The 27,055-nt window shown below is 45.1% G+C and overlaps 1 protein-coding gene across 2 annotated transcripts; it reads right to left on the reverse strand.

Annotated features, from left to right (window-relative positions):
* Positions 1–7: 7 nt before the first annotated feature.
* Positions 8–16,233, reverse strand: LOC108161159 (neurogenic protein mastermind). 2 transcript variants are annotated; one of them, XM_033395584.1, is made up of 2 exons: positions 11,522–16,233; positions 8–1,305 (listed from the first exon to the last, which is right to left on the reverse strand). In XM_033395584.1, the coding sequence occupies exons 1-2, from the start codon at positions 15,915–15,917 to the stop codon at positions 1,205–1,207; spliced, it is 4,497 nt and encodes a 1,498-aa protein (XP_033251475.1). In that variant the 5' UTR covers positions 15,918–16,233; the 3' UTR covers positions 8–1,204. The 2 variants fall into 2 exon arrangements, with proteins under 2 accessions (XP_033251475.1, XP_033251474.1); XM_033395583.1 differs by lacking the exon at positions 8–1,305 and having other exon boundaries at positions 9,353–16,231.
* Between the last annotated feature and the right edge of the window lie 10,822 nt (positions 16,234–27,055).

Genomic DNA, 27,055 nt, shown 5'->3' on the forward strand with positions numbered 1-27,055 from the left:
TTTTGAATTTTACGTATAATTAGTTGACATTTTGCTTCGATTTGCTTGCGATTTTCGTTTTTTGTTTTTTTTTGGAAGAAGAATCGAACGGAATATTTTCCTTTGCTGATTTGTTTTTTTTGTTTTGTTGTATTTAGCTTTTCGCTTTTTGTTTCATTTATTTCTAACGAGGTAGATTTCTATTACGTCTTGAGCCTGTCTTCGTCTCCTGTCTTTGAGGTAATTGTTTTTTGTTTTCGTTTTCGTTTTTGTTTTTTTGTTTTTAAGCATTGCTTACATTTAATAATTCATTAAAAAAAAGGTTTAGTATTTGACTGGTTCGTTATATGTATATTGCACACAGTGAACACTCCCATTTGACGGATGAAATGCATTTTGGCACAAGAAAAACAATTCAATTTCAACTAAAATTATTGCTCCTGCTACTGCTTATCCTTTTGCTATTTAAGTTTAATTATTGTTTTTTAGTTTTACTCAGTTTTTTTTGCCCAATAAATGATATGCACAATGTTGATATAGGAGACAATCTTCTGCTGCCGATGCTGCTGCTGCCCTCTTCATTCGTTCCCGTTCTAAATCGCATCTTATATACGCCTATATACAGCTCAATGAAATGACATTTGCTTTCTTTTGTGTTTCTTATTTTTGTAGTTAGTTTTTCCATTTTCCATTTTCTGTGCGTTCTGCTTTTGCTTTTGCTTCTGCTTTGGCAAGTGTTTCCAAGAGGTGACTAAAAAGTGACTAAAATTACGAATATACCTGTTTCAGTACACATACACATACAATACAACATAATTGAGCGGGTGTTCTGTGCAATAGGTCTGTCTCTCTGTCTGCCTGTGTGGTATGTGGGGATGGGGATCTACATTCATTTGTTTAGTGAAAATTCAACATTGTTTGCCCCAACTTTTATAAAAGAAATAGTATACCGATTGCACTTAACCATTTTATCAACTAAAATCTTTAGCCTAAAACCAAAAACATTTACGCTTTGAGTAGAGTTTCAGAGTGGTGTGTGTGCGAGTGTGTGGGTGTGTTGGGGATGTTGCTAAGGATGTTGCTAAATATGACGCTAAACATGTTGCTGTTGGGTGGTTGGGGTCGGGTCTAAACAGTTATTCGTGGAGGGGAGATTGTTATACTATATATATGTATATATATCGTTCGATATAGCCCCGATCTGACGGTGTGTGTCCGAAATGTTTCAATTCGCATAAATTTTGTTCCGTCTCTGCTGGGCATTGGTTGGCCTTCGAGTCGCCGCTGGCCAGGAGCCATGATGGGCCATGGATTGCCTTCTGGGTGCTGCAACGAAAAAGAGGCAATAAGTATTGGTTAGAATGGACGGCCAGTGGGGGTGGTTGTCAATGATTAATGCAAATGTTAGCTGGAATAGATCCCCGATCCCCCAATCCCCCCAGTCCCACACCGAATCCAGTCCCAGACCCAAAAGCTTTATTGGCCAATTAGTCAATGTCGCTGGGGGCTGGACAGATGATGACAAGAGACGGCTCGGATCAGTAAGAGTATCTACATGTATCTGTATCTTTATCTGTATCCACATCGGTACAGAGAGTGTATATGTATCTGTATCTGTATTTGCAGCTGTTTTCAGCTGGTTTCGGCTTTCAGTTTCAATGTAAAAGTTGATATAAAGAAATCAAACAGCAAATCAAATCCAATAAATCTTTAATCCAATTATAACTCATTATGCTTATATGCACACATGGTCCCCCCCCCCTCAGAGAAATCTCAGAGAGCTCTATAATCTGATATCTAAGATGTCTCTCCCTCTCCCTTTCCCTCTTCCCCTCTCCTCTTCAGTTTCAGCGTAATTCTTATAATTCGTATAATTCTTCTTCGTTTTGTTGTTTGCTGTCTTTTTTGTATTTTTTTCTGTTGGTTTCTTTTCTGTGGGCCACAATCTACAACAACCACGGGGGAACGCCTTAATTTTTTCCCTCTTCTAATATCGGTTCGAATATCTTTTTTTGTCTTCTACTTTTGAGTGTGTGTGTGTGTGACAGGCTGCGGCTTAGATTGTACACTGAGAGAAATAAATGGAAAATTAAAGATTGCGGGAGAATCTTTTAACGGGGAAAATGTTAAGAAGAAATTCCTCGCCTTTAAGGAATAAACAACAGAAGGTTTGTATATTTTTTTCTGAGATTATCTTGAATAAGAGTGGGGTTTTCTAGTGTTAATTCGAAACGAGTGAATGTTAGGTCGATGCTATGCATAGATTATATGAAAAAGTATTTATATTCTAGCAATAATAATTTCCAGATATTTAAAATCCTTCCTTTTGGCAGTGCATCTAAGATGATCAATAATATCATTATAAGAGAAAGATATAGCCAATTAGATAGAGAGAGACAGAAAGAAGGAGTGTAGAGAGTGAGAGAGATGAAGAACTTAAGTCGGGCGTGTGAAATTATGGAATGAAATGGAAAATTCTTCGTTTTTCTTAATCGCTCTAACCCCTGCCCCCTACCACTCCTCAACCATTTGATATTCTTATAATTAAAGCGAATCTAGTTCTTTTAATTTGGTCTTCCCCTGCTGCTCTGTTTCTTCTGTCCCTCCCTCTAACTGTCCATTGGGGTCTTCGTGTTACGTTTTGGATCATGCCCCGGCACCGGCCCCGACCCCGACCCCGACCCCGGCTCCGACCCCGACCACTGCCATGGCCCCTGCTTCTACTCCTCTTCGCTCGCTCTTGCTCTCTCTATCCTCTCTATCCTGCCCAGCCATCCATCTTGGTTGCTGCTGGATCTCTGGGCTTCAGTTAATCTGCAGCGCATCAGCAATTAGCGGAAACTCGTCATAAAAAATACAACAAATACAAAGATACAAAAACAACAACAAATCAACAACAAGCAGCGCACAAAATCGGATAAGGCGCCGACAGCAATAACAACAACTAATGCTCCGAAAAAAAAGTTTTGCCTAAACTTTATTTTGATGCCCTACCCTCGTGCCAAAACGGGGCAATACTCAATTTGCTGAGCAGCTTGCCACGAATAAGATCCGCAGTAATCTGCATGTTGCGCGTCATGCTGCAGCGCCCATCGGTCGGTTCTGCCTCGGATCAGCGCGTAAAAAAAGCTATGTGTGGGTGTCCCTGAATCTAGTGTATCTACCCACTCTCCATTATTCATCCAGTTTCCTTATTCAAACCGATATTCGAATTTTCCCTGGCTTTGGATAGTCCTTTGCCCTAGTGAAGCCTTTCATTGCACTTTTTGTGTGCCGAACAAAGTGTATTTGGTAGATCGTAGATCGAAAGAGCATCTAATGCTTCGATCCTCCTACAAAGGCAGGCCTTTCTTTCCTAATGTTGTTGCTATTTTTGTTGAAACTCGTTCGTGGCTTGGTTTTCGGTTCATTTGCGGGGCTCAAAAAGATTTATTTTTTGTTACTTTTGTTTTTTGTTTTGTTTTTGTTTTCTCTCTTTTTTAACTGATTGTGAGACAAAAATTTCTGTTGAATTGGAATTAGGACACACACATGAAGTGAAGCTTCAAAATGTAGCAACAATTTCTGGCCAGCAACGCAGCTGTGCGCCATTTGACGACGACGACGACGACGCTCCTCGTTTTTGCCATACCGCTGCTGCCCCGCCCACCCAGTACACCCCTTCTGCTGCATATGTTTTATACATGTATATATATACGATATATATCATTTTATAATGCCGCAAACTTGGACACTTCTCTCTGCCTCTGTCTCTCTTTGATTGCGGTGGGTTTGTGCGAAGTTCGTGGCCTAAGTCTTTTGTTTTCTATGGGAAATACAGTTAGAGAGCAATTGAATTGGATTCTAATGCAGATTCGATTATTCTAAGATGGACTTGAGACTATAAAAAGAGGACTTTAGATGTCACAAGAATGGAAAGAGGGAATTGCACTTAGCCGAGCGTGGATCTTGGATGCAAGAAGATCTGCCCTATCTGAAGAATACACACACGAGAACAGGTCAATGGATGGATTTAAATTGGGATAGAGACATTGATCGAAGTATCAAGAGAAAACATTTAAGATCTGTAATAGATTTATTCATATGTACAATTTATGGCTAAATTAAACATCGTATCTGGCTATCTATAAAACTAATTGACTGTATTGTTTATGGTTTAATGGTTTTTCCTTCGTGCTTCCTATTGCCATACGGATGCCAGTGAGAAAGACACATCAAATTTGTCGTTTATGGTGAAGCAAATGCGAGATGTATGGGATAACAAGATGAGTAGAACAAAAACTACACATAGATCGAAAGATAAACAGCATAAAAGATGCAAGTAGATGAGTAACATCTTGAAAGTAGATTGAGATTCAAGATTGTATTGGAAAAGGATTAACCAGATTAGCATTAATAAAAATTGCAGATCATATAATGACAGAAATGTATCCTTTTATGTGAAGATTATACTTAAAGAGATCTCTAGATTGGTTAGACGACTATTTGTATGCGAGTAAACTAATGGGTGGTTCAGGTAGCTCTACATATATGTATCTCTTCTTTGGAAAAACCTTCACTAGATTTATATTGCTTGATCATATTTTTGGTGGCTTCTTTTGTGGTATCCATAAACTGTTTAGCCATCGATCTGCGAGCATCTGAATATTTTTGAGGCCATTTTCCAAGCAAGCCTCATTGAGGAGGTTCAAACAAAGAATCTTGGCCAGAGACGGCAGATGCTCAGGATAATGATGAGCGAGACGATGATGATGATGATGATGCTGCGACCGCCATGCTGTCCTGGCATGTTGTTCTTGCTGCTATTGCTGTTTGGCATTGAATTTTTGTTGGAAATCAAATATCTAATGCCATAACCCTGGGGGTAGGTTTCTTCTAGCTCTTTCTGATTCGGTTTCTGATTCTGTTCAGAGCTCACACACACACACATATGCCCAAAATGGCAGCAGAAAAGGTTAATCGAAGAGCCACAACAGAGCGTAAGTGCATCTGTATGTATCTGTGTGTGTGTGCTTGTGTGTGTGCTTGTGGGCAACACAACAAGCATCTCAGGATGCTGTCAAATGTTTGGTAATTAAAAAAGAAGAAGCAACAGCGGCAGCAACGCAACGCTGGGAAAGTAATGGGAAAGAAATTTCTTGGGCCAAACGAAAGTCAAATGAAAATGAAGAGACGAAGAAAAAGAAAAAACCAAGGAAAATTTTACAGTTTTCAAGGGAAAGAAAGCAGATGAAAATCCCATATCCCAATATCTCTCAGATGTCTGTCTGAGAGGGAGGAAGGGTAGGGGAGCAGCGGCTACGAGGGGGTTGCTTAATTTCAATTATTTCATTTTCCATTTTTTTTTTTGTTTTGTTCGAAGCTAATTTGATTGAGTTCTTGTGTAAGATGTCAAGGATTTTTCAGCTGTGATTCAGGCAGTGCCTTTTTTGACAGCTCTAATTTAACCTTTTTCATCATCTACTCGTCGGAATCTACGCTCGGAAAATGTTCACAAGGGTTCGATAAGTAACCAAAGATGTTCACGAAAATTTCTATAATTTATATTCCCATCTTAATAAGGAAAACCATAAAAAAAGCAAATGGAAGTGGAATAAATTTCGATTAAAACTTGTGCGAACTGATACAAATTCGTTGGGAAAGGAATCCTGAAAGGCATCTCTAAAAATAGGTCAAATGTGGAAATATCCCAAGTCTATATTCTGGAATATTGGATAGGCACACAACGAGCATGAAGTGGAAAGGAAGAGCAAAGGGTTTATTTAGGAATTTAAAGGTGGATTTGGGAGTGGATTTACTCTGATTTCAGAACCATTTGATGCTTGTTGGAGATACGTAAAAATCTATAGAACTGATCGGGCGGTTTAACCTTATTATTGGGGATCTGGGGAAGGGGAGCCCTGAGAATGTCAAATATAAAAGACCCGTTATGCGAAGCAAATCCCCGGACGGAGAGCAAACACAAACCACAAAAACACAGAAGGAAAGACAATGAGAATGAGGAAAGCAGGGAAGTGAGACAGACCATCTCGTCTTAACACATGTTTGTGGAACTGGAGACCCGAAGAGGGGGAAGTTCTTTTCGTGTGGCAAAGGAGTGGGGGAAGGGGGAGAGAATTCCACAATTTGCACATCGATCATATAGCATGAAAGGAGAGAGAGATGGGTAGAGATTCAGAGAGAGGCACAGATGAAGATAGAACTTTGGTTTGTTCCACTCTACCTCTGCTCTCTGCTCCTCTTTTACTCCTGTACTCTTCTCTCTTCTCACTTCTTGTCTTTCCACTTTCCTCCACTCATCGTATCATCTCCTCCCCTCTGTCTGTCCCCCCCCCCCCCCCCCCCCCCCCCCCAAAGACACAAAAGCCTGTCAAGGCAAAGAAACTATTGTGCGAGAAGTTTTTTCCGTCTTTTGCTTGAATCAAAGGAAGATTCTTTTTCTTTTTCCTTTAGCGGATACATATGTATGTATGTACATACCACTAGCCATCCCGCTATATATGTATGTATCTGTATCTGTAGCTGTAGCTGTAGCTGCATCTGTAGCTGTATCTGTGCATAACTATGAATCATGGTAAGTGCTAACGCTGTATATACATATGTACTAGCGTAGAAGGAGAAACAGAATGAGAGAACCGAAAAGGGAATACGAGAAGTAGAAAGAACAGCACAAAGGCAGAGCCAGAGCCAGAGCCAGAGCACATTTCAAGGATTACACACTTGGATGTGTGCGTGTGAGCGAGAGAAAGAGATCTACTGTCTTTTCAAGGTATCTACAAGATACACACAAGCACACACTCGCACACGGATGCACGGATACGAAACAGAGGTAGACAATTTCTACCTGGACAACAACCGATCAAAATCTCTGCCGAAAAAAAAAAATAAAAGAAAACGAAAACGAAATGTGGAGGAAAGAGGAAGATAGAAGGCAGTAAAGGAGAAGCGCGAGAGCGAGAGAGAAGGAGAGAGTGTGTGTGTGTGGCAGACGGAGAGAGCAACATCGTTGCCGAAAAATTAAAATTACAGATGGTTTTGTTGCTGGATGAGCATATGTACAGGAAACCAGTTTTTATGTTCAACAAACAAAACCAAGAAAAACGCACGAACGAGAATCGAGTGTAGAAGATACACACACACAACACACAACACACACACGCACACCAAAAGGAGAATAAGAGGAAGAGAAAGACGATGGACAGAGCAGCGTTATGATGACATAGCCGCCACGCCGCCGCTGCTGCTGTTGCTGCGGCTGTGGCTGCCGCACATGCGCAACGCCAGCTTCGTGTCGCTCCGTCAATTGTGTATCTTCGAGATACAACTTGGCACTAGCACAAACTACAGTGCGTTCAGCCAGCATTAGATTGGGTGGTACTGGTGCTGGGCCCCCCAAAAGAACAGGCATCCATGAGCAGGAGAACAAACTGTACAACTCCTTTGGGGGAGGATCTCCCCCGGTCGCCTCTGGTTGGGGGACAGGTCTCTAAGGAGAACGTTTCGTTTCGGTCCTTGAAGCATCTCTTTGTTTCCTTCCCACAACCAGTTCTCCTTGGCACGCATTTGGCTGTAGATCGGTTGAATCATTTGAATAGCTGGGTTTTTGGGTCGTATACTTCTGGCACGCACTGTGGCTTGTGGTCTATTTTATGTGTGTGTTTCGTACAATTTGCTTTGCTGTTGCTAGCCGTCTTCCGCCGCTCCTACCCTCCACAGCTTCTTTGCCCCTCAGCATGGTCTTCGTTTCTATTCCCCCTCCCCTCCTTACCACCCTGAGGCACAGCCAGAGAGAAACACAAAGAAGTTGAGATACGTACGTGCAACATGTGTGCGTGAGATGTTTTTGCTAGGCTCAGCGTCGGCACCGGCGAAATCCTGGCTATGGCCATAGAAATGCTTTTTCACGCAAGCAGTTTTCAAGGATAGCACAGCGATCGGCAGAAACCAACGGAGAGGCGAGTCCTTTGTCCCTCACATCCTCAAGGATGTGCGCACATCGCACACCGGGGAAGGGAAGCCAGTTCCTGCACACACGCACACGCACACACACATATCCGTATCTTTGTATCTACACATGTTTCTTGTCGTGTCTTGTCTTTCTTCCTCCTCACTTCTCGCCATCTTTCCTTCGCTTCTTTCTTCGCCAAAAATTGTGCCGCAAACAAAAACCCGCCTGAACTTTTCCGTTTTCTGAGATTCTCAGCCTCAGCTGGAGAACAACAAAGAGCAGGGATATAGAGAGACACAGAGATATATGTATATATATACATAGAGGGAGAGAGAGAAAGAGAGACAGAGAGCAACAGCAGTGAAGAAGAGATATTAAAGACACGCACGTAATTTCTTTGGAACTAGCAGCCGAATACACAAAACTGAAACCACAACAACAACGAATTTCTACAAAAATAATTAAGAAACAAAAGAGCTAAAAAAACAACATTTATTTAAAATTGAATCGTGAGAAGGGAATGGGTCCAGCGTTAACCGATAACATGTACCTCCTACCACAAGATCTGCTAGAGTTTTTAAGTCAAAATAAAAGAAATGTTTAATCCTATAGATGTATGTATATCCTGTATACATGTACATACAAATATCCAAGTCCTTGGCCAACAAAAAACTGAAGAATTCGAAAAGGATTGGGAATGGAAAAACAAAACTCTACGAAAATTGTTTGAATTTAGTATTGAATATTCTATAAAAGATTTAATTAATTTTATATTTAAAAGAAATTTCAGGACAGATGCAATGAGGAATGATTGTAAAAATTGACTAGTGGAACTATCTAGCAGAAAATCCGCATAAAAGAAAGAGTTAGGTACAAAGAAAGAGTCAAAAAGGGACCTAGCAGAGGTTTAAGAATTATAAAAGTAGCCGCAGAGGTAAAGAAAATAAAAACCTGTATGTTGAGGCAGGAAAAAAGGCATTAGGTCTGCCTTCTCCAAAACAATCTAAAATCGATGTGAAATATCTTTGTAAGAATGATACGAGACACCACTGTCTGGTCAAGATATTTGATCCTTTGTGTTGAACCTTTCCAAATCAGACCCATGGCCCACTGGAAGCCCACTCCAACGGCTGTGCAACAAACTGAAAATCAAGATGCCACCAAAAATATGGAAATAATAAAAACATAAAATTTGTAATTTTCACTTTTTTTTGTTTCTTTTTTGTCTCGTTTATATTTGTCATTTAAAAAAATACTTAGAAGGCGTGCCAAAAGGGAAAGCGTTAAGTAGGTTAACAATTAGGTTAAAAAAAAAAATAATTGTATAATAATAATAAACAAGATCTTCGAGCAGTGGGGGGGATGAGGAATGTGGGCATGCGAGTGTTTTTTTGTGGGGAGGGGATATTAAAAATAAATGAAAAGTTTAAATAATTACAAATGGATTTATTCGTGGAACATAAATTAGGGGCAACTAAACGTAATAAATATATAGGTTTATGTATAGGTTTATATATGTATATATACTATATATATACGCGTGTTTGTTTGTGTGTGTGTGTGTGTGTGTATGTGTCTCTATATGGTATAATATCCCTGATTTATCGCATTTGGCGTTTTTAAGGCTAACAAATACACATGGATATGTATGTCTAGTATCTAGATATAGTATATATATCAATTGGCATTTAGTTTCTGCTTTTTAGTGTACATATCGTGTATATGGCATTTGTGGTTCTCTTTCTATACTCCTCTCGTCCTCGCGCTCTGTTTCTGTCTCTGTCTCTCAAAAGAGAAATCATATTATAAAAAAACAATCATTACAAAATACTATTCGAAAAAAAATACATATATATATGCTCTAAGATTAAGTACAATTCGAATATCCCAAGCTTTATACATATGGTATGTAGATATAGAGTTATATAATATATATATGTATGTATATGGTTGGAAGTATATACACATATACGCGGGGCGCCCTGTTGGTATAAGCGTTTCGTTTCGGTGTTTGCTGCTGTGTTGCTGAGGTATACTTGGAGGTGTTTGTTTTTGTTTATCATTTCACATACAAATTAAAAGTTTTTTAGAATTACAAATTAAAATAGGGCGTAGGGCGTAATTAGAGTACAAATAATAATACAACATTTAACATACGAGTAAAATTAAATAATTTGCTGCTACAACAATTAGGAATTCTCTTGCTTTTCTCTGCATTTCGTTTTCTTCGTACCTTTTCTCTGGAGAGATACTTTTCTCTATATATATGGCAATCTCTAATTACAGGAATGAATTGTGGAATTCTGGAGTGTTTAATGGGTTGGATTTGTTGGGGGGAGAACAGCCTAAGGAGTGGCAGTCAAGTCATTGAAATGCTGCGGCTTTGGTGATCAAAATCAAAGTTACAAAAACAAAAAATACTTTTAAAAACAGTAAATTATTGCCTGCCAGGCAATAAAATATGTTTTCTTAATTTGCAAACTAAATCAATGCGCGAATTATATGACATTTTAAGCACAAAATCATGTTTAAATATGAAATTGTGCAGTGGCACTCAAACTGTGGGTCGGTGGACTGCTTGCTTGGACTGCAGTGCAGCTGTATGGGACTGCTCGGAGCGGGAATCACTCGACACTGTACCACTTGGAAGCAGTGCTCATGTCAATCACTTGGCTGGCCCTCAACTGCAGTGCGGGTCAAACTGTCTCTCTTTCTTTGCCACAAAGCTCAGAGCATTTCACAACTTAATAAGCCCACAAATCCGATCTGATCCTAGTCCCTGATCCGTGATCCCTGATCTTTGATCCCTGACCTATTAATACAATTCAATATCTTTCTCAATCATCTCGTACTCCTCGTCGGGAAACTCGTCCTTGATCAGCAGATGGTGGCTGTCCTCTGCGGCGGCTGTGACCAACAGGATTTGCTGCGCCTCCATTTGCTCTACCATCTGATCCTCCTCAGCCTCGTCCAGCAGCAGCTCCTCCTCCCCCTCCTCCTCATCCTCATCGTCCTCCAGCAGGCTGTCATCGTCGGCGGCCACATCGTCGATGGATCGCTTCAGATTAAGACTGATACTGGGATTCAGATGGGGATTGGAGTTGGGAGTGCTGCTGGGCGACAACGCCGACACGGCCGTCATCGTCAGGGAGCGGGCAAAGGCCGCCTTAATGGGATTAATGGACGGGGCAGAGGCAGGAAGGGTGGATACAACAGTAGTCACCAACTGTTGCTGCTGCTGTTCCGACTGCGAGGCTGCTGCAGCAGCAGCGGCTGCCACAACGGCGGCGGCTGCGGCTGCGGCGGCAGCAGATTTCTTGCCCACAACCCGGGGTCGATTGTGGGTCTCGAGGTGCTTGCGCAGGTGATCCTTGCGACAGAAGCCCTTCTCGCAAATGTCGCACATATGCTGCTTGAGCCCCGTGTGGATGGCCTCCACGTGGCGCCGCAGATCGGTCTTGTGATGGAACTGCTTCGGACAGAGCTCGCACTTGTGCGGCTTGTCCTGGGTACGGTGCCGGCCCAGGTGTGTCGTGTAAACGTCCTCGCTCTGGAAGCGCTTGCCGCACTTCTGGCAGCGGAACGGGTACTCACCGGAGTGGAAGCTCTTGTTGTGCTGCGTGAGGTAGCAGTTCTTGGTGAACTCCTTGTCGCACTCCAGACACTTGATCCGCCCCGAGGGCAGCGTTGTCGAGTGCGGCGATGTCGATCCCACGCTGCTGTTGCGTCGCCGCTTCGTCGTGGATGGTGTGGCAGCGGCCGTTGCTCTCCGCTTTTTGGGCACCGACTGTGCCACCGTTTGCGTCGGTTGCTGTTGCTGCTCCACCTGCACAAGTTGGATCTGCTGCTGCTGCTGCTGCTGCTGTTGATGCTGTTGCTGTTGTTCCAGGGCCTGCTGCTCCATCTGTTGGTGGTGATGGTGCTGCTGGAGCTGGTCGATCTGATGCTGCTGAATCTGATGCTGGTACTGCTCCAGCTCGTAGTCCTGCTGCTGCTGTTGCTGCTGCAGCAGGCTGGCAATGTCCAGCTCCAAAGCGGGCGTGGCCCGCGAGCTGCTCACCGTGGGGGAGTAGGGGGTGCTGAGCACCGTAAGCGTGGGCGTGTGCGCCTGCTCCTGCTGTGCCTGGGCGTGGGCCTGGAGGGCCGTCGTCAGGGTGTGCACTGGCGGCAGGTCCCCCTCCTGTGGCGATCGCTGGGCCGCCACCGTCGAGTAGGGCGAGAGCGGGGCATAGGGGGCAAACAGGGAGGCGGGCATCAGCTGCAAGACCTGGCCGTCGCTGGTCGTGATCTGGTGGGGATGCCCATTCGTGGTGTAGCCAGACTCGATGCCGGAACTACCAATAATAGTGTGATAGCTCGTTGTGGGATCCAGCGGCTGCAGCTGCTGGTAGCATGGCGGCGGCGGCGGCATGATGGGCATGTGCATGGTGTGCGGCATGGGCATGGTGCTGGTGATGTGCAGCGGCGGCGGCTGCAGCTGCAGCGGCTGCAGCTGCGGCGCTGTGGTGGTGATGGGCATGTGCATGGTGGGCGGCATGGGCATGGGCATGGTGAGGGTGGTGTGGGTGAGCGTGTGCTGCTGCTGCTGCTGCAGCGGCGGCGGAGAGCTGCTGGTGCCCGGCGAACTGCTGCTGTGTGGCATATTGTCCTGCGGCAGGATTAGCGCCCCCGGATCCTGCTGCTGATGCTGCTGCTGCTGCTGCTGCAGGTGCTGGTGATGATGCTCCTCCTGCTGCTGTTGTTGTTCCTCCTCCTGCTGTTGCTGCCGATGCTCCTCCAACTGCTGCTGCTGCTGCTGCTGCTGATGTTGGTGGTGGGGGTGGAGCAGCGCCTGGTAATGGTGCACCAGCTGCTGCGGCTGCTGCTGCATAGTGTCCATACTGGTGGTGGTGATAGTAGCTAGCGGCGTGGTGCTGGTGCTGCTGCACTGCAGCATACTGCTGGGCATGGGCATGTGCATGGGCATGGGCATATCCAAAGCCAGCATGTTGTAGTCCATTCCCATAGGCGGCAGCAGCGACTGCTGCGGCTGGCCCATTCCCATAGGCGGCAGCGGCTGCGGCGGCGGGGTGGTGCGCGAGAAATCCATTGCCTGCTGCTGCTGCTGCTCCTGCCGCAGCGGCGGCTGCTGCTGAAGATGGTAGATAGTAAGGGGCGAGAGTCTGCTGTTGCTGCTGCTGATGCTGCTGGTGTTGCTGCTGCTGCTGACCGCCGTGTTGGGAGTGTTGCTGCTGCTGCTGTTGCTGTTGGAGCTGTAGGGACGGGATGCCGCCGATGCCGATGCCAGCAGATAGCTGACCTGCTGCTGCTGTTCCTGCTGCTCCAGCTGCTGCTGCTGCTGCTGCTGCTGCTGCTGCTGTAGGTGATCTACTGCCCGCTCCTGATCCTGCTCCTCCTCCATGGCCATTAAGCTGCTGCTGCTGCTGCGACTGTTGTGGCTGTTGTGGGTGTGATTGCTGTCCTCCAGATGTTCGATCTTTATAGCTGCCATTGCTTCCGTTTCCATTGGCATTGTGGCTGTTGTTGTTGGGGTGGTTTTGGGGGTGGTGGTTGTTGTTGTTTCGTTCAGCAGGCCCCTCATTTGGGAGGACGGCATTTGTGTGATGTTGTTGTTGTTGGTGTTGAGTGGGGCGGAGGGACCTGCTAGCCCGTTTGGGTGACCGTTCAAAACGGAGTTGTTGTTGTTGCTGCTGCTATGCTGCTGCTGCTGCTGCTGCTGTTGCTGCTGCTGTTGGAGATGCTGCTGCGAATGCGAATGCGGATGCTGCTGCTGCTGATGACTGGAAGCGTGCTGTGGTGAAGCGTTTGTCGTGGATTGCACTTGTTGCTGCATGCCGTAGCCGTAGCCATTGGCGCCGCCGTTGCCCGGATACCCGTTGCCGTTGGCCTGCTGCTGCTGCTGGAGCTGGTGTTGGTGGTGCTGCTGCTGCGTGGTGGGCGATGGCGAGGCCGAGTACTGGGACATGGCAGCGCCGCCCACCGCTCCCACTCCGCCTCCGCCGCCATAGTCGGGCGGACTTCTAGGCGGCTCCGGTGGTTGCACGTTCGCCGGCGGTGGTGGCTGCACTTGGGGCACCGCCGAAGCGGCCGCGGCAGCTGCAGCAGCGGCCGCAGCTGCGGCGGCGGCATTTCCGCGCCGACTGGGCTTCGTTACGGGATCGCGCGACGGATGATGGTGCGCCGAGATGGGCAGCGTGGCCGGATCTGGCTGGCCGCTCGACTTGACCGCGTTCTTGTGCAGCGTCGTGTTGTAGTGGCGCTTCAGGTGTCCGGAGCTGGTGAACCACTTGTTGCAGGCCGTGCAGTTGTAGGTCTTGGGCCTGCGCGCCTCATTCGACTTCCAGGTGGCCGCCTTGGCTGTAAGGCTGTTGGCCGGCAGCACGGAGCTAGAGCTGGGTGGCTCGAAGCCGCGATAAGCGGCCTGCTGGCCCACGGCCACTGCTGGCGGGGCGCCATCCTGGCCCGGTCCGCCCGTCGTTGTGCTGGGGAACTCGGCCGGACTGGTGGCCACATTGGCACACAGATCGACTCCTCCGCCGCTGCCAGCCGTCGGATCGAATGACTTGTCCACGTAGTGCTGCGAGTCAGGGTACTCGGACTTGATCAGCCCGTGGCCTCCGTACTCCTGCTTGATGAGGGTAGCTCCGACGCCGACTCCTCCGCCCGCCTGGTGGTAGGGCGACTGCTTGGGCGAGTAGTACGGCGACTTGTCCACGCCGACGCCCAGACCGACGCCAAGGCCGAGGCCGAGTCCCGGCTGCTGCTGCATGTAGGGAGGCAGTCCCTCGACTCCCACTCCCGTCTGAGGCTGCTCCCAGCTGTGGAGGGCGCGCTGCTGCATGGACTGCATGGAGTGGAGGGGATCGGGCAGCGACAGAGGCAGGCCGGCGACGACAGCCTCGTGCTGGTGCTGTTGTTGCTGCTGCTGCTGCTGCTGAAGCAGCTGCTGGTGGTAGACCATCTTCTGGGAGTCGAGGTCGAGCAGCTCTCCGGGATTGGATCCGCCCGGTGGCTGAGGGGTGGGCATCTCCTCCTTGATGTACGGCGAGCTGGCGTACCCGCTGCTCCCGTACGGCGACTCGCCGTGCACGTTGGCTATGTGCTCCTGCAGCTCCTGTTCGTTGGTGGTGAGGATGCCGCACTTCTTGCACTGCAACTTGCAGCCCCCTCCGCCGCCGGCTCCGTTGGGCGAACCGGGTGGTCCACCCAGCTGGAGGTGCGAGGAGGTCGATGTGGGACTGCTGCTGCTGACGACGCGCGGACTCATCGCCGATGTGGTGGTGCTCACGGCGCTGGGAGCACTCACCGCCTCCTCCGCGGCGCTGGGTAGCGCCGATGTTGGCGTCTGCAGGTACGGATGGTACCGCACCCCTGAGCTCTGTGCCGCATGCTTGCCGTAGTCACCGCCGCCCACCAGTCCACTCCCAAAGCTGTAGTCGCTGCTCTGCTGCTGCTGTTGCTGTTGCTGCTGATAGAACTGCTCGTAGCTGTTGATGTAGCTGCTGGCGTAGCTCTGCTGCTGCATTTCACCGCCGTATAGGCCGCCGTACAGCTGTTGCTGCTGCTGTTGTTGTTGCTGCTGTTGCTGTTGGGGCTGGCCACTGGCGGAGTACATGTGATGTGTGGCATAGGGCTGGTGGGTAATGCCCGTTACCTGTGGATCCGTGGCCATGCTCTGCTGCTGCTGCGTTTGTTGCTGCTGCTGTGGTTGCTGTTGCTGCTGCTGTTGTCCCTGGGGCTGCTGCTGCTGGGGTGGCTGTGGTGTGCCGGGCTGGTTATCACTGGAATCGGCTGCGGCGCTTATTGTGGCATTTGGGGTTGCCGGGGCACTGTTGACACCGCCGCCGGCTGCTCCTGTCCCAGCACCACCACTGCCGCCGCTGCCAACTGCTGTCCCTCCTCCTCCTCCGCCGCCGCTGTCTGTGGCACTGCTTGAGGCCAGAGCCTCTGCCGCATGCAGTGGCGGCATTTCACTTTTTATGCTCGCCATGTACCGCTACATAAGTCAACGGCGTATCGCTCGTGCTCGTGCTGTTGCTGTTGTGTCTGCTGCTGCTTCTACTGCTTGGGCTGCGGCTGCGTGTGCTGCTCATGTGGCCGCTCTTCCTGGAGGTGCGTGCTGCTGCTTGAACTGCTTCCTTCCAACTGCTTTAACACTCCTGCTTCTTCTTGTGCGTATCGGGCCTAGGCTTGCATCCGCGCTCGCCTTCTCGCCTTTTCCTTCTCCTCCTCTTCTTTAGATTTTGTTTTCTTTTTTGTTGCTTTTCGTTGGCTTTTTGTTTTACCGTTCGTTTTATTTGTTATTTTTTGTTTTAATTAATTTTTGGTTTTCATTTGTTGTATTTGGAACTGCAAATAATTAAATTATTTGATTCGATTATTAATTGTTTTAAGCAAAAAAAAAAAAAACAAGAAAAACAATCGCACACACACATACACAGACAGACAATCATCTAACTGTTCTTTGCATTCATTTTGGTTCGAGTTCTCTTTTCCTTTTTTGCTGCACGTTTTTTTTTCACTTTTTTGAGAAAATTCTTAAGAAAATACAAATGTAATTATAGTTTTGGTTTTTACATTCGAAAAATGTTTTTTTCTTTTAGCTTGGTTTCAGATTCTTTCACACCACTCGAAAAAAAAAGATATTCAACTGTGCAGCTTCTCCATGTGGCTCCTCTTTCGTGTTTGTGCTTACTTTTATGCGCCTTTATGATCTCCTGCTGCTGGTGATACTCCTCTGCTTCTTCTACTGTTTGTCTGCTGCTTTCTTAACACAAATCAACAGAATGGGGTGCGGGTAAAAATGAACGGAAGGAAACAACAAAAAATGGTTTCAAACTTTTGCTCGGTGCGGCCGCCTCACTGTGCTATGCAAATTTTGAATTTTGTATTTTGTGTGCAAGAGAATGAGCGTGTTCTCTGCGACGTCTCTTTCGCTGCTGCCTCTTTTGCTCGCCTGATTCTTGGCTGGTTTCTGCGGCGAGTGACTGCGAGAGATCTCCGATTCTGCGATCTCCGACGACACGACGACGACGACGCTCTTTATTACATTTACCACAAGATCACTTTTTGGTTTGTCATTATTCTTTTCGGGGAAATGAACATAAAAAAATTGTTTACAAACACAATATAAACACTTGGAATGATTATAAACTTTTTAAGGTTCTTTGTTTTTGGTTTTGGTTTAAGTCCGAAATAGAGTTTTAGTTTTTCTTTAATTTGCCGAGAATTTTGTCCAAAAATTTTGTGAGGTTGATTTTGCCGTTTGGATTTTTGTTTTTTTTTTTTTGTTTAGTATGTAAGAAAATGAAACAAAAAAGGGCGCTAAAAGCTAAAATAGCCGCTCCACTCCGTTCGCACGCTTCGTCGCTTGTTCCCGTGTCCTTCTCCCTGCGTCCAAATACAAAATACAAATGACCGACGCCGACGTGCCGGCCAAGTTAAAACAAGGCATTTTTCATTCACGTTCACGAGTTTCGGGGCGGCAGCATGCCCACAGTGCTAGATGTTGCCGGGCTACACCAAAATGTTGCTAGCTTTTGCGCATGCCCAGCGGCACTCACATTAGCGTTCCATTTGGTGAGTTTCGGGCAGCGACGGCGGCAGCGCGGCAGCGACGACAGCGACGCCAGCAACATTTGCTCCGGCGGTGGTTGTGCACGTGTGTGTGTGTGTGCGTGTTACCGCTCTATGTATATAGCGAAGCCGAGTGTTATATGACTGTCGCTGTGCCTTCTGTCTCTTTCTCTGCTTGCTGCATTTGTTTTTGCTTTGACTCTGCTTTTGCATTGTGTTTTTGCGTTTGATTTTGCTTTTTTTTTTATCATTTATTTATATGTATAAAAAATATATGAAAAAATAAAGGGGAAGCGACAGTGCTGCTGATGGAAATAATGATGTTTGCAGACTTACGAAACTTCACTACTCACGCGTATTTTGGATAACCTCAAGCCGGGTTTGCGTTTGGTTTTGGGTCAACCAACCTATTGGAACTCAGCTTCTGGGGAAGCTAGAGGAACCATTCAAATGGCTATTACTTGCTTTTGGATAAATTGAACAAATTAGTTAACTTTGCGATCGGCGTTCGGCATATCTGCATTAATAGATATATACTGCTAATATATGTATGGAGGAACAACTTCTGACGATGAATGTTGACTGTACTGCTGGAAATAATTATTAATTACTTTAAGCAGTTACATATTTAAATTGCAGATCGGTGTTTGGGATGCCTCGCATAACATCAGCACTAAGCAGCCATAATGCTGCTGTTGATGATTAATGTTCATAGTTTCAGTTAAAGAACCTTTCAATTGGCCAAGACTTTCTTTTGAATGCTTTCAACAAGTTAATTGACGTTCAGATGAGGGTTATGCATGGTTCCCACAGTATTCAAAGGCCCAATTCAACCACGTGACAAGCACACAGCTGTGCTTCAGTTGCGATGCATATGATTAACGTGTTCCGATAAGGCAAGACCTATTAATAAACTTACCATTTCGCATTAGTCAGCCATTGACTCACACTAACGTTAAGTGGCCCAGTCCAGTTCAGAGCAGAGCAGAGCAGAGCTTACACTACTAGCCTAGTTTCGGACCCGAGTTGAAGACGGGTTGCCGATTGCCCGCGTCACAGGTCTCGTAAAAGTTGTCAACGCTTAAAAAATTAATAAACCCAACTTTTATTATGCACAGCATACGAAAATAAAGCGAAGAAAGACAACAAAGAGCAAACTAAAAATAGCTGCGGGAAGGGTTTCGGCATGGGTACGTTCGGTTCTGGCTTTTTTTCGTGTTAGCATTTGGGTCTGGTCTGGGATATTCAGCCCAAAAGTATTTAAAAATCTTGCAAACCAAAATGTGAAGAGCTAATGGAGCCCAGATACTCGTACAAACGGACACGGGGATGTGGATGTTGATGTGTTTGTGGATATGAATCTGGACAGGGGGCTAGAGGCAAGAGGCAAGCGGCAAGCGGCGGGCAACACACAAAGATACCCATTTATTCGAGGTTGTGTTTGTGTCTGTGTGCGAGCGAGGCCTTGAGGAAGAGTTGAGTGGAGTACTAAAGAGTGAGCGGGACAGAGGGGGAGAGAGACAGAGAAGACAGGCCGAAAATTTACATACATGATTGTCATAAAAAATCAGCAAGCAAATTGTCAAATCCCTAAACTGACAATAAAACAATAAAGAAAACGGAGAGCGAAGAGCAAAGCCAAGACGAAGAGTCAGAGATAGAGGCAGAGGAGTGCGGGATTCGAGAACGGCTGACAACTCGAAAGTACAGTGGGACCTGCTAGATTACGATAGGAAAATATAAAACTATCCCTGATGGGATTTATGGGAACTTAAGGCGAATGAAATTATTTGATCACATTGTATTACTACGCAAAATGCTATTTATATATGTACATATGTATGTACTACATGTATTTCCCATCCATCTTAGGCGGGCTTCACAGTACCCACATTGTCTGCATATGTCGGGAGAGCAAAGTAGGGCGAAAGCACGCGGAATGGCGGAAGAAAGAAGAGCCGAACGCAAAAGCAGAAACCGCATGCAAGCCTGTTGGCTATCATTGCATAGGGGGGAGACAAAAGGGAGAGCGATTGAGCGAGATAGCGGCAAAAGAAGTACGCCGAATGAGAGAGAGGGAGAGAGAGCTTTGGCGCAACAGCTGATGCAACCGCTGCAGCCGGCTTAGTGTCTGCACTGGGATTAGACCGTTTTATGGCGCATTTATGGACACGCAACAGTTGCTTGGCAGGACAGGGCGCGCAGGTAGGCCCTGCATCGTGCGCAGGAGGCTGAGAGCTGGCAGTTGCAACTCCTAATTGCAAGGTGCACGAGGGGGTGGGATGAGTTCTTGCTCTTGCGTGCTAGTGTCAATCAAATCCCAGTTGCAGTCACAGCGGACTCAGTTTCTTCTCGCATTTCTTTTTGTTGGCCTCTCCCTGAGACTGCACGTGTGTGTGTCTGTGTGTGTGCAGTTAATGACTTTTTAATTGAGCGCGTACAGCAGCTGTCACTGTCAGCGCCGTTACTTTTCAATTACGTGAGAGCGAGAAGTACAAGAAAAGAGTGAGGCAGCGGAGAGAGCCAAGCGCCGCCAGTTGCTGGCTCTCTCCCTCTCTCTAAACTTAGCTCGACTTCAAGGTGTATTTAGGCAAGGTGAGCACTTACTTGCGATCTCACATAGTTTGTCACTCAAACTAAATATGCGGCTACATTACTTACAATTTTATTTTGGCAATCCCGATCTCTCTCGGATTCTTTCTGTCATCGTTACCCTGTATTAATTTATACCTTGGCCAGAACGAAGCGCTGCCAGGGGCTTTCTTGCAAGCTTAAACCGAGTCTTCGACTCGGCTCCGAATTCGGCTTATGTAACGCTGGCGCCGCCATCAACGTCGACCGCGCTTCTTATGACTCACTGGAGCCTCAGGGCCAACGCCAACCAAGTCGCTGCTGCTGCTATCGCCACCGGCAGAGCGGTGGCGGCTGCGCCGTTTGTTGTGGTTTCTCTGCGCCTACCGCCTCCCTTGGCTACTCTCCTGTTTGCGCTCTCTTCGTGTTCGTGTTGTTCTTGTGGCCCAGAGCCGGCTTCAAGTTTGCTTTGTTGTTATTCTTCTCCTTCTCCCCTGCTCATATTCTTCTTCTACTTGTTGACTTTGTCTCTGCGAAGTACACATAACACATGCACACATGCACATATGTACATATGTACATGCATACATATGTATGTACGTAAGATCAAATAGAGTATTCGTCATACACATGACCTGCCAACGACCCTGTAACGAGGCCCCATGAATCGAACTGCTAATACAACGATTGGGGTTCCAGAGTCTTCCGTCTAAGGTACTCGTATATGTTAACTATCATTTTCAATACACTCTTTGGAATTTCTTCCAATAACAATTTCTTCTTAACAATAAAATAATACCAAAGTTGTAGCTCAATCTCCAAATTGGAAACATACATAGGTGAAGTTTTTCATGTGGATTTATCTGTCTGAGGACCAACAGATATACTGGAACGATCTGCATTACATATGTATGTATGTACATACATATATTGTATGTCAGCTCACTCTCGTAGAGGCCTTGGAGCAATGAATATTAGAACACAAGACAGATTTCACTTTATTCTAGAGCTTGGTTCCAAAACATATGTACATATGTATGTATGTATGTACATATATATTTGCTCTTCACACGACGACAATTGTGAATTACACAGCAAGATTTACTTGTCCTCCTCCTTTTCTCGCTTTTTATTGTACTTCTTATTATGTATTTTCGGTGTTCTATTGTTTTTTTCCTGTAGTTCTTTTTGTTTTTTCGTTTTTTTGTAGTTGTTTTTTGTTTTCGCTTAAGAAATATTTTGTGGTCGTTTCCCATTTCCCTGTAACACATACATATCATCACCATCATCACCTTATGGGACTTTTATGGGATTTGATTTTCCAATTATTTGCTCAAAAAAAATTTTCGATCAGCAAGGTGCCAAAGAACGATAGATACATATATGGATGTACAAGCTGGTCAATATTTCAGGCCCCGAAGCTAGCCATCCTTTCTTATTGTACTACTTGGTTGATTTCTTCTGATCTTCTTATGGTTCTTCATTCGCACATTCATTCCCGTTGTTGTTCTTCTATTCTTCTTATACTTCTTTCTTCCACGTCTTGTGATGATGTCTTCAGTTGGTTTTGGGGGGCGGAGGCCAATGCCTCCTCTCGTATTTGCATATTTCTCAAGATTTTGCCACTTCCCAATTTCTAGATAGAGAACAGAAGGGGATAGCGATATACTAAGTGTCAAAGATGGGAAGGGGAGAGAGGAGCTAGATAAATAGGCCGAAATACATTGAAAAAAAACCAACAGCCAACGGCAAAACGTTATTAAGAGGGTGAAAAGCGAGAAAAATATCGAGAAACAGAACAAAAAAACACGCACAGAAAAAAAAACACAGAGAAGGGGAAACTAAGCCAAAACCAAAATAACAAAACGAGCGACAAATGCTGCTCGATCATAATTGAAAAATGCATGCCACAAAAACAACAAGAAAAAAAGATGACGAAGAAGAGAAAAAAGAAGAAGAAAATGATGACAAAGACGAAAGAGATGATGTCGACACTCTTGATACCCTTGGCGAACCTTTACGTTTCCCTCCAATGGAATCTTTGATCTAGTGCTTTAATTTTCTTAAGCTATAGTTTAGCTATGTATGTCTTCCGTTGTCTCATTTTCGAAACAGTATAGGATGTACAGTGCGTAACTTTAATTTTCGGCATATATATGATCCCTCTCTGAATTTGTTGTATATGTTTGTAGTTTTATGCATTTTATTCGCGTTTGAAGTTGAAAAAAAGAACAAAATATAAAATTTACCATATATACTATACATATGTACATATGTATACTCTTTAGGATCCACAAATGAATTCTTCTCACTCTGCTGCAAAAATCTTGTCGAAACCATCACACCCTCTGCAAGGGTATAGCAATAAGTGAAGCACGAACAGCAACAGCTCTGTGAGAGCAGCAACAAGGCAGAAGGACAGCAGAACAGCAGTACAGAAGGAGCTGGAAAAACAAAAAACAGCAGATGCACAACGCATCGAACAACAATAACCAAAATGCCAACACACGCAAGCAGTAGAGAACGGAACGGAGGGAGGGAGGGAGAACAGCCAACACTAGCAAGCAGCAGAAGGAGAGGGAGGGTGGCAGCCAGGCAGCAGGAACGAGAGCAAAAGAGATAGAGAGAGACACGCATAGGAATTGAAATTTTAAAGGAATTCAATTTGAAATGCAAACAATGCTGCACATACACACACTCGCACACACTCTCAGACATTTGCCCGCCAAGAAGTGCAACAAAATGGCAATGAAACATGAGAGCCAGGCGGCAGCGAAATGAGCAGAGCGGTAGCAGCCGCCGCAGCAGAAACAGAAACAGCGAGAGAGACTACGTTGAGAGAGAATGATGTGGGGAATGGAGAGGGAAAGGGCGCTATGCTGTAAAACGGAATGCTGTCTGCATTCCCCGCTGCGTCATGCGCCCGCCCCGCCTCCGGTACCGCCCGCCCGTCGTGCATGGCTAATCCTTGTCTGTGTCTTTATTTTACGTGTTTTTTGCAACTTGGTCGCCGGCGGCATGTGCAACACGTTGCAAAACACGAACAACAGCAGCCACATGATGGCCAGGCGATGCAATCTCGTTTTGTGCTCTGAGCTCTAATTTTGCCCTGCATCCTCTCTTTCGTTTCTGTTCCTTTGTGGTTTTTAGCTGTTGCTGTTTTTTTGTGTGCGTGTGTGAATCGGCAGCGACAGCAACAAAACGGCAAACGGCAAAAGAGAGGGAGAGAAAGAGCTACAGCGACACCCGCATGCTTTACTGTTAGCAACAAGTTGATTGCAGCTGTTGTACTGCTTGCATACGTAATGTAAAAATGATGTTTGAAAACTGCTTGTTTTTCTGTCAGCTCGCGTGTTTAATGCAGTTTTAGCTGCTTCCGCTGCCACTATACTGCTTGAGCTATACTGCTTTCACTACCGCTAAAACTGCTTGTATTCATGTTTACCGAAACTATTTAATGCTTGTAGCTATGCTGCAATTCCAGTGCATGCATTCTGATGTTTCCGCTTCTGTTATTTAGAGATGTGGTTAGACAACTGCTAGCTGGATGTCTAAAAACAACAGCAGTACTTCTCGTACTCGTATGATGTCGTATGATGATTAAGACCAACTGAAAGTTAAAGTAAACTAAACACTACAAATAATTGGCTAAGGCTTGCTTAAAGGTTCGTACCCATATCCATATGTACTACATAAGAAAATTAATCAGATATTAAAATTATTTAATTTATAGCCAGCAAAAAGCCCCCTGGCTGTAGGACATCCTATAGATTAAGTTTTATGCATAAGCCGACAGTGTAAAAATAATAATAGTACATATTACTATTTCTTGAGGGAATATTGATGCTCATGTTGCTTGCGCAAAAACCCTTCGAAATACAGACATGCAAATGTATGCATGTTCATACATGTCTAAAAAACTTTCCAATTCTAGATGCCCATTGCCGATTGATTGATCGCCAGCGGAAACGCTGCCCGCAAAAGTAGGCAGCAGCATGTCAGCTGTAACCGATTCTTGGAAGCAGGAAAATTTGGTAGCTGGAAAACTGAAAAACTGACAAAACAAATTGACATCGAAATTGGGGTAAGACAGAAATTACCGTGGGCAGTGGCACCAATCGAGGTAAAAGGCTACGGAGGAGAGTGGGTTAAGAGGAGGGATGGACTTGTTAAAACTTGACTGGCATTTGTTGTGTACAACTGTACTTTTTGTTCCACTCACACAGATGTCCACATACACACATCCATGGACAGGGACGGGTACACATACACATGCGCCAAGCTTTAATCATTAAAAATTGTAACTGTTATTAATATTTAAGGCTCTATATAAGGGCAGGCGGCACACTGATGCAAACATACATGCACGCAAAACACACATAGCCATTTGGGCAACTAACCGTGTCCATGTCTGTGTATATACACACACACACACATACAGATACATAGAACACACACACATACACTGTTGTAAAGCTTAATTGCAAGCCATCGTGTCCGCCGCCTGCCTGCCCACCACATGACCATGGCTTTGGCCATCTCGCATCACCAACCCCTCCCCTTGACGCACACACACACACACACAACACCGCTCTACAACCTTCAGCCTCACCCACCCACCCCCCCGTTCATCATCCCTATATTCATCAGTCTCCTCCTCCTCGTTCTTCCCCTCTTCCTCTTACGTCCACACATTCATTTGAGCTGACTCTAAAATATCCGAGCGCCAATTTAAATTTAATATCGACGCATGGGCAATCCACCACCAACACGCACAGGCACATGTCCACACATACACTGAGACAAAAGTTTGTTATATCTGAACATTATACGAGGCAGAAAAGCTGAAAGTCTCTTACGTTTGTTTGGATTGTCTTGTGGTGTAGCAAACGGTCCAAGATTTGAACATACGAGTACATATACTTATACTTATATAATTTTTAAAGTTTACAACAAATCAATTAGTTATTATAGCTGACAGCAGAGCCGAACAGCTCCGAAAATAGCAAACACTCTCTGAAAGTTCAGCTTAAAGCAGTTCAGCTCTGTTTGATTGATCAAGGATGGTTTTTTTAAATCAGCTGATAGTTTCTCTTAATTCTACCATTAATAAAAGATAACTACAAATGTATATGCAAAATATCTTTGAGATAGTGCTTGAATGCAGAGAATAGTTTTGTGGAAACAGACATATCAGACAGATGACAACCTGATGCTGATCTCTGCTTCTCGGCTCTTCCTTCAGCTTCAGCCTTACTTATTTGATATTATGATATTTTCGTAATATGTAATTTAATGCTTATTTTTGGCAGTGTACTCGTATAGAGAACTGTCCATGCTGTACGTAAATCTATTTGGCACATTCATGCATAAAGTATTTAGTATCTTTGAGATACCTTTTTAACCGCATGGCAACTACACAAACACACATACGCATACAAACACACACACATACAGACACACGCACCATGGGCAGCCAACCAAAATGCGCGGACACAGTGGTAGCGAGGAGGGGCAACAGGATGCGGGGCCAGAGGAAAAGGCAGGAGGCAATCGCGGACCCAACGGCCGACACTTTCACTTGCAAATGTCTGTGCCTCTTTATGTGTGTGTATCTCCCCGTGGTGTGTGTGTGTGTGTGTGTGTGTGAGCACAAATAAATTAATTTCAAATGTAAACCCAGCGAGCACAAATACAATTTCAACAACAGACAAGAGCACACACACGAGCCCATGGATACATGAAAACCAAAATCAGGGAGATGTTGGCCAGAACTGAGAAAGGAATTGGATGGAGATGGCTACATACGGCAATACCTATTTCGACTGAAAGCTAAGATTCGCTAGTGATCGTAGCAGCAATCTGCGTTGACTTCTCCCATGGTGCTCGTTTCATTATAGACGCTAACAAGAATCCCTATACTATTTATTTTTGTTCGTTTTATCACATGGTTCCTTAAGTCTAAGCAGAACTGGCTGCAAATTTATAAGCAACCATGGATAAAGAAGAATTGTTCATGTTGATTAAACACTTATTTTGATGTTAAGCAAATATCCTTAAATGCAAAAAGTGGCTTGATGAATGAGACGGGGCACTTATGTCCAGGAAAATCAACAATTGCTGATTGGTTTGCCGTAGAAGCACTGAGATTCGCTCTGGTCGTCCAAAAAATATAGGCTTACGATTTTCGTAATTTAGCATCCCAGCTACTATAAAGGGTTGAGACAACTCAACAAAATTCCTCAAAAATTGCTGCGTTTGAGGCGTTTTTTGGGGAGCATTAAGAAGGGTGTGAAATACTAAGAATATCTATGTTGAACTTCACGTATTATTATATAGCTGATCTATGTTTTAGAGTACTCAGGAATCCACCAATCTCAGTTTCTCATCTCTACCCATTTGCGGAAATTCCGAAATTTTTTCTAAGTTCTTTATTGAATACTATTAAGTGTTTCGATTTCAATAATACATAATTATAAGGTTGACTGAGACTCATAATCGTCGATATGGAATCACAATTAGATTGAGTTTGGATGGCACGAAGTTTACAGGGCATCTGAATCTGCCTTCTGGACAAGCTGTCGATCCTACATGATCCTACAAGCAGTTCATCGAATCAGCCTGAAGCTTCAGTTCCTTTCCCTTCACGAGCATGTGATCGAGTGATTGAAAATATCAACCAACTTTTAACCCTCTCGTATTCGGAATAACATATAAATATTATAAACATTCCTTAGGTAGACTTGTGAAATGATTGACCTTTCATTTAATCCGTACCTAACATTAATTGTACCAATTCTTCAATGCAATTATTCAGATAAACAAGAACTGCACTGATCCCATCAACCTTAACGGATTCAAGACTTTTGATTTTAATTTTTCATTACTAAAGCCATCAATCCATCAATTAATGAATTAATGTTCGTTTTATCCACCTTATGATTGATGGTTTTACCATTTTCATGTTTGTTCGGATATGGA

The sequence above is a fragment of the Drosophila miranda genome, chromosome XL (assembly GCF_003369915.1).
Source record: "Drosophila miranda strain MSH22 chromosome XL, D.miranda_PacBio2.1, whole genome shotgun sequence".
Classification (NCBI taxonomy): domain Eukaryota; kingdom Metazoa; phylum Arthropoda; class Insecta; order Diptera; family Drosophilidae; genus Drosophila; species Drosophila miranda.

Coding starts and splice junctions, on each gene's coding strand:
- LOC108161159 (XM_033395583.1), bottom strand. CDS start 15,917: ATGGCGAGCATAAAAAGTGAAATGCCGCCACTGCATGCGGCAGAGGCT.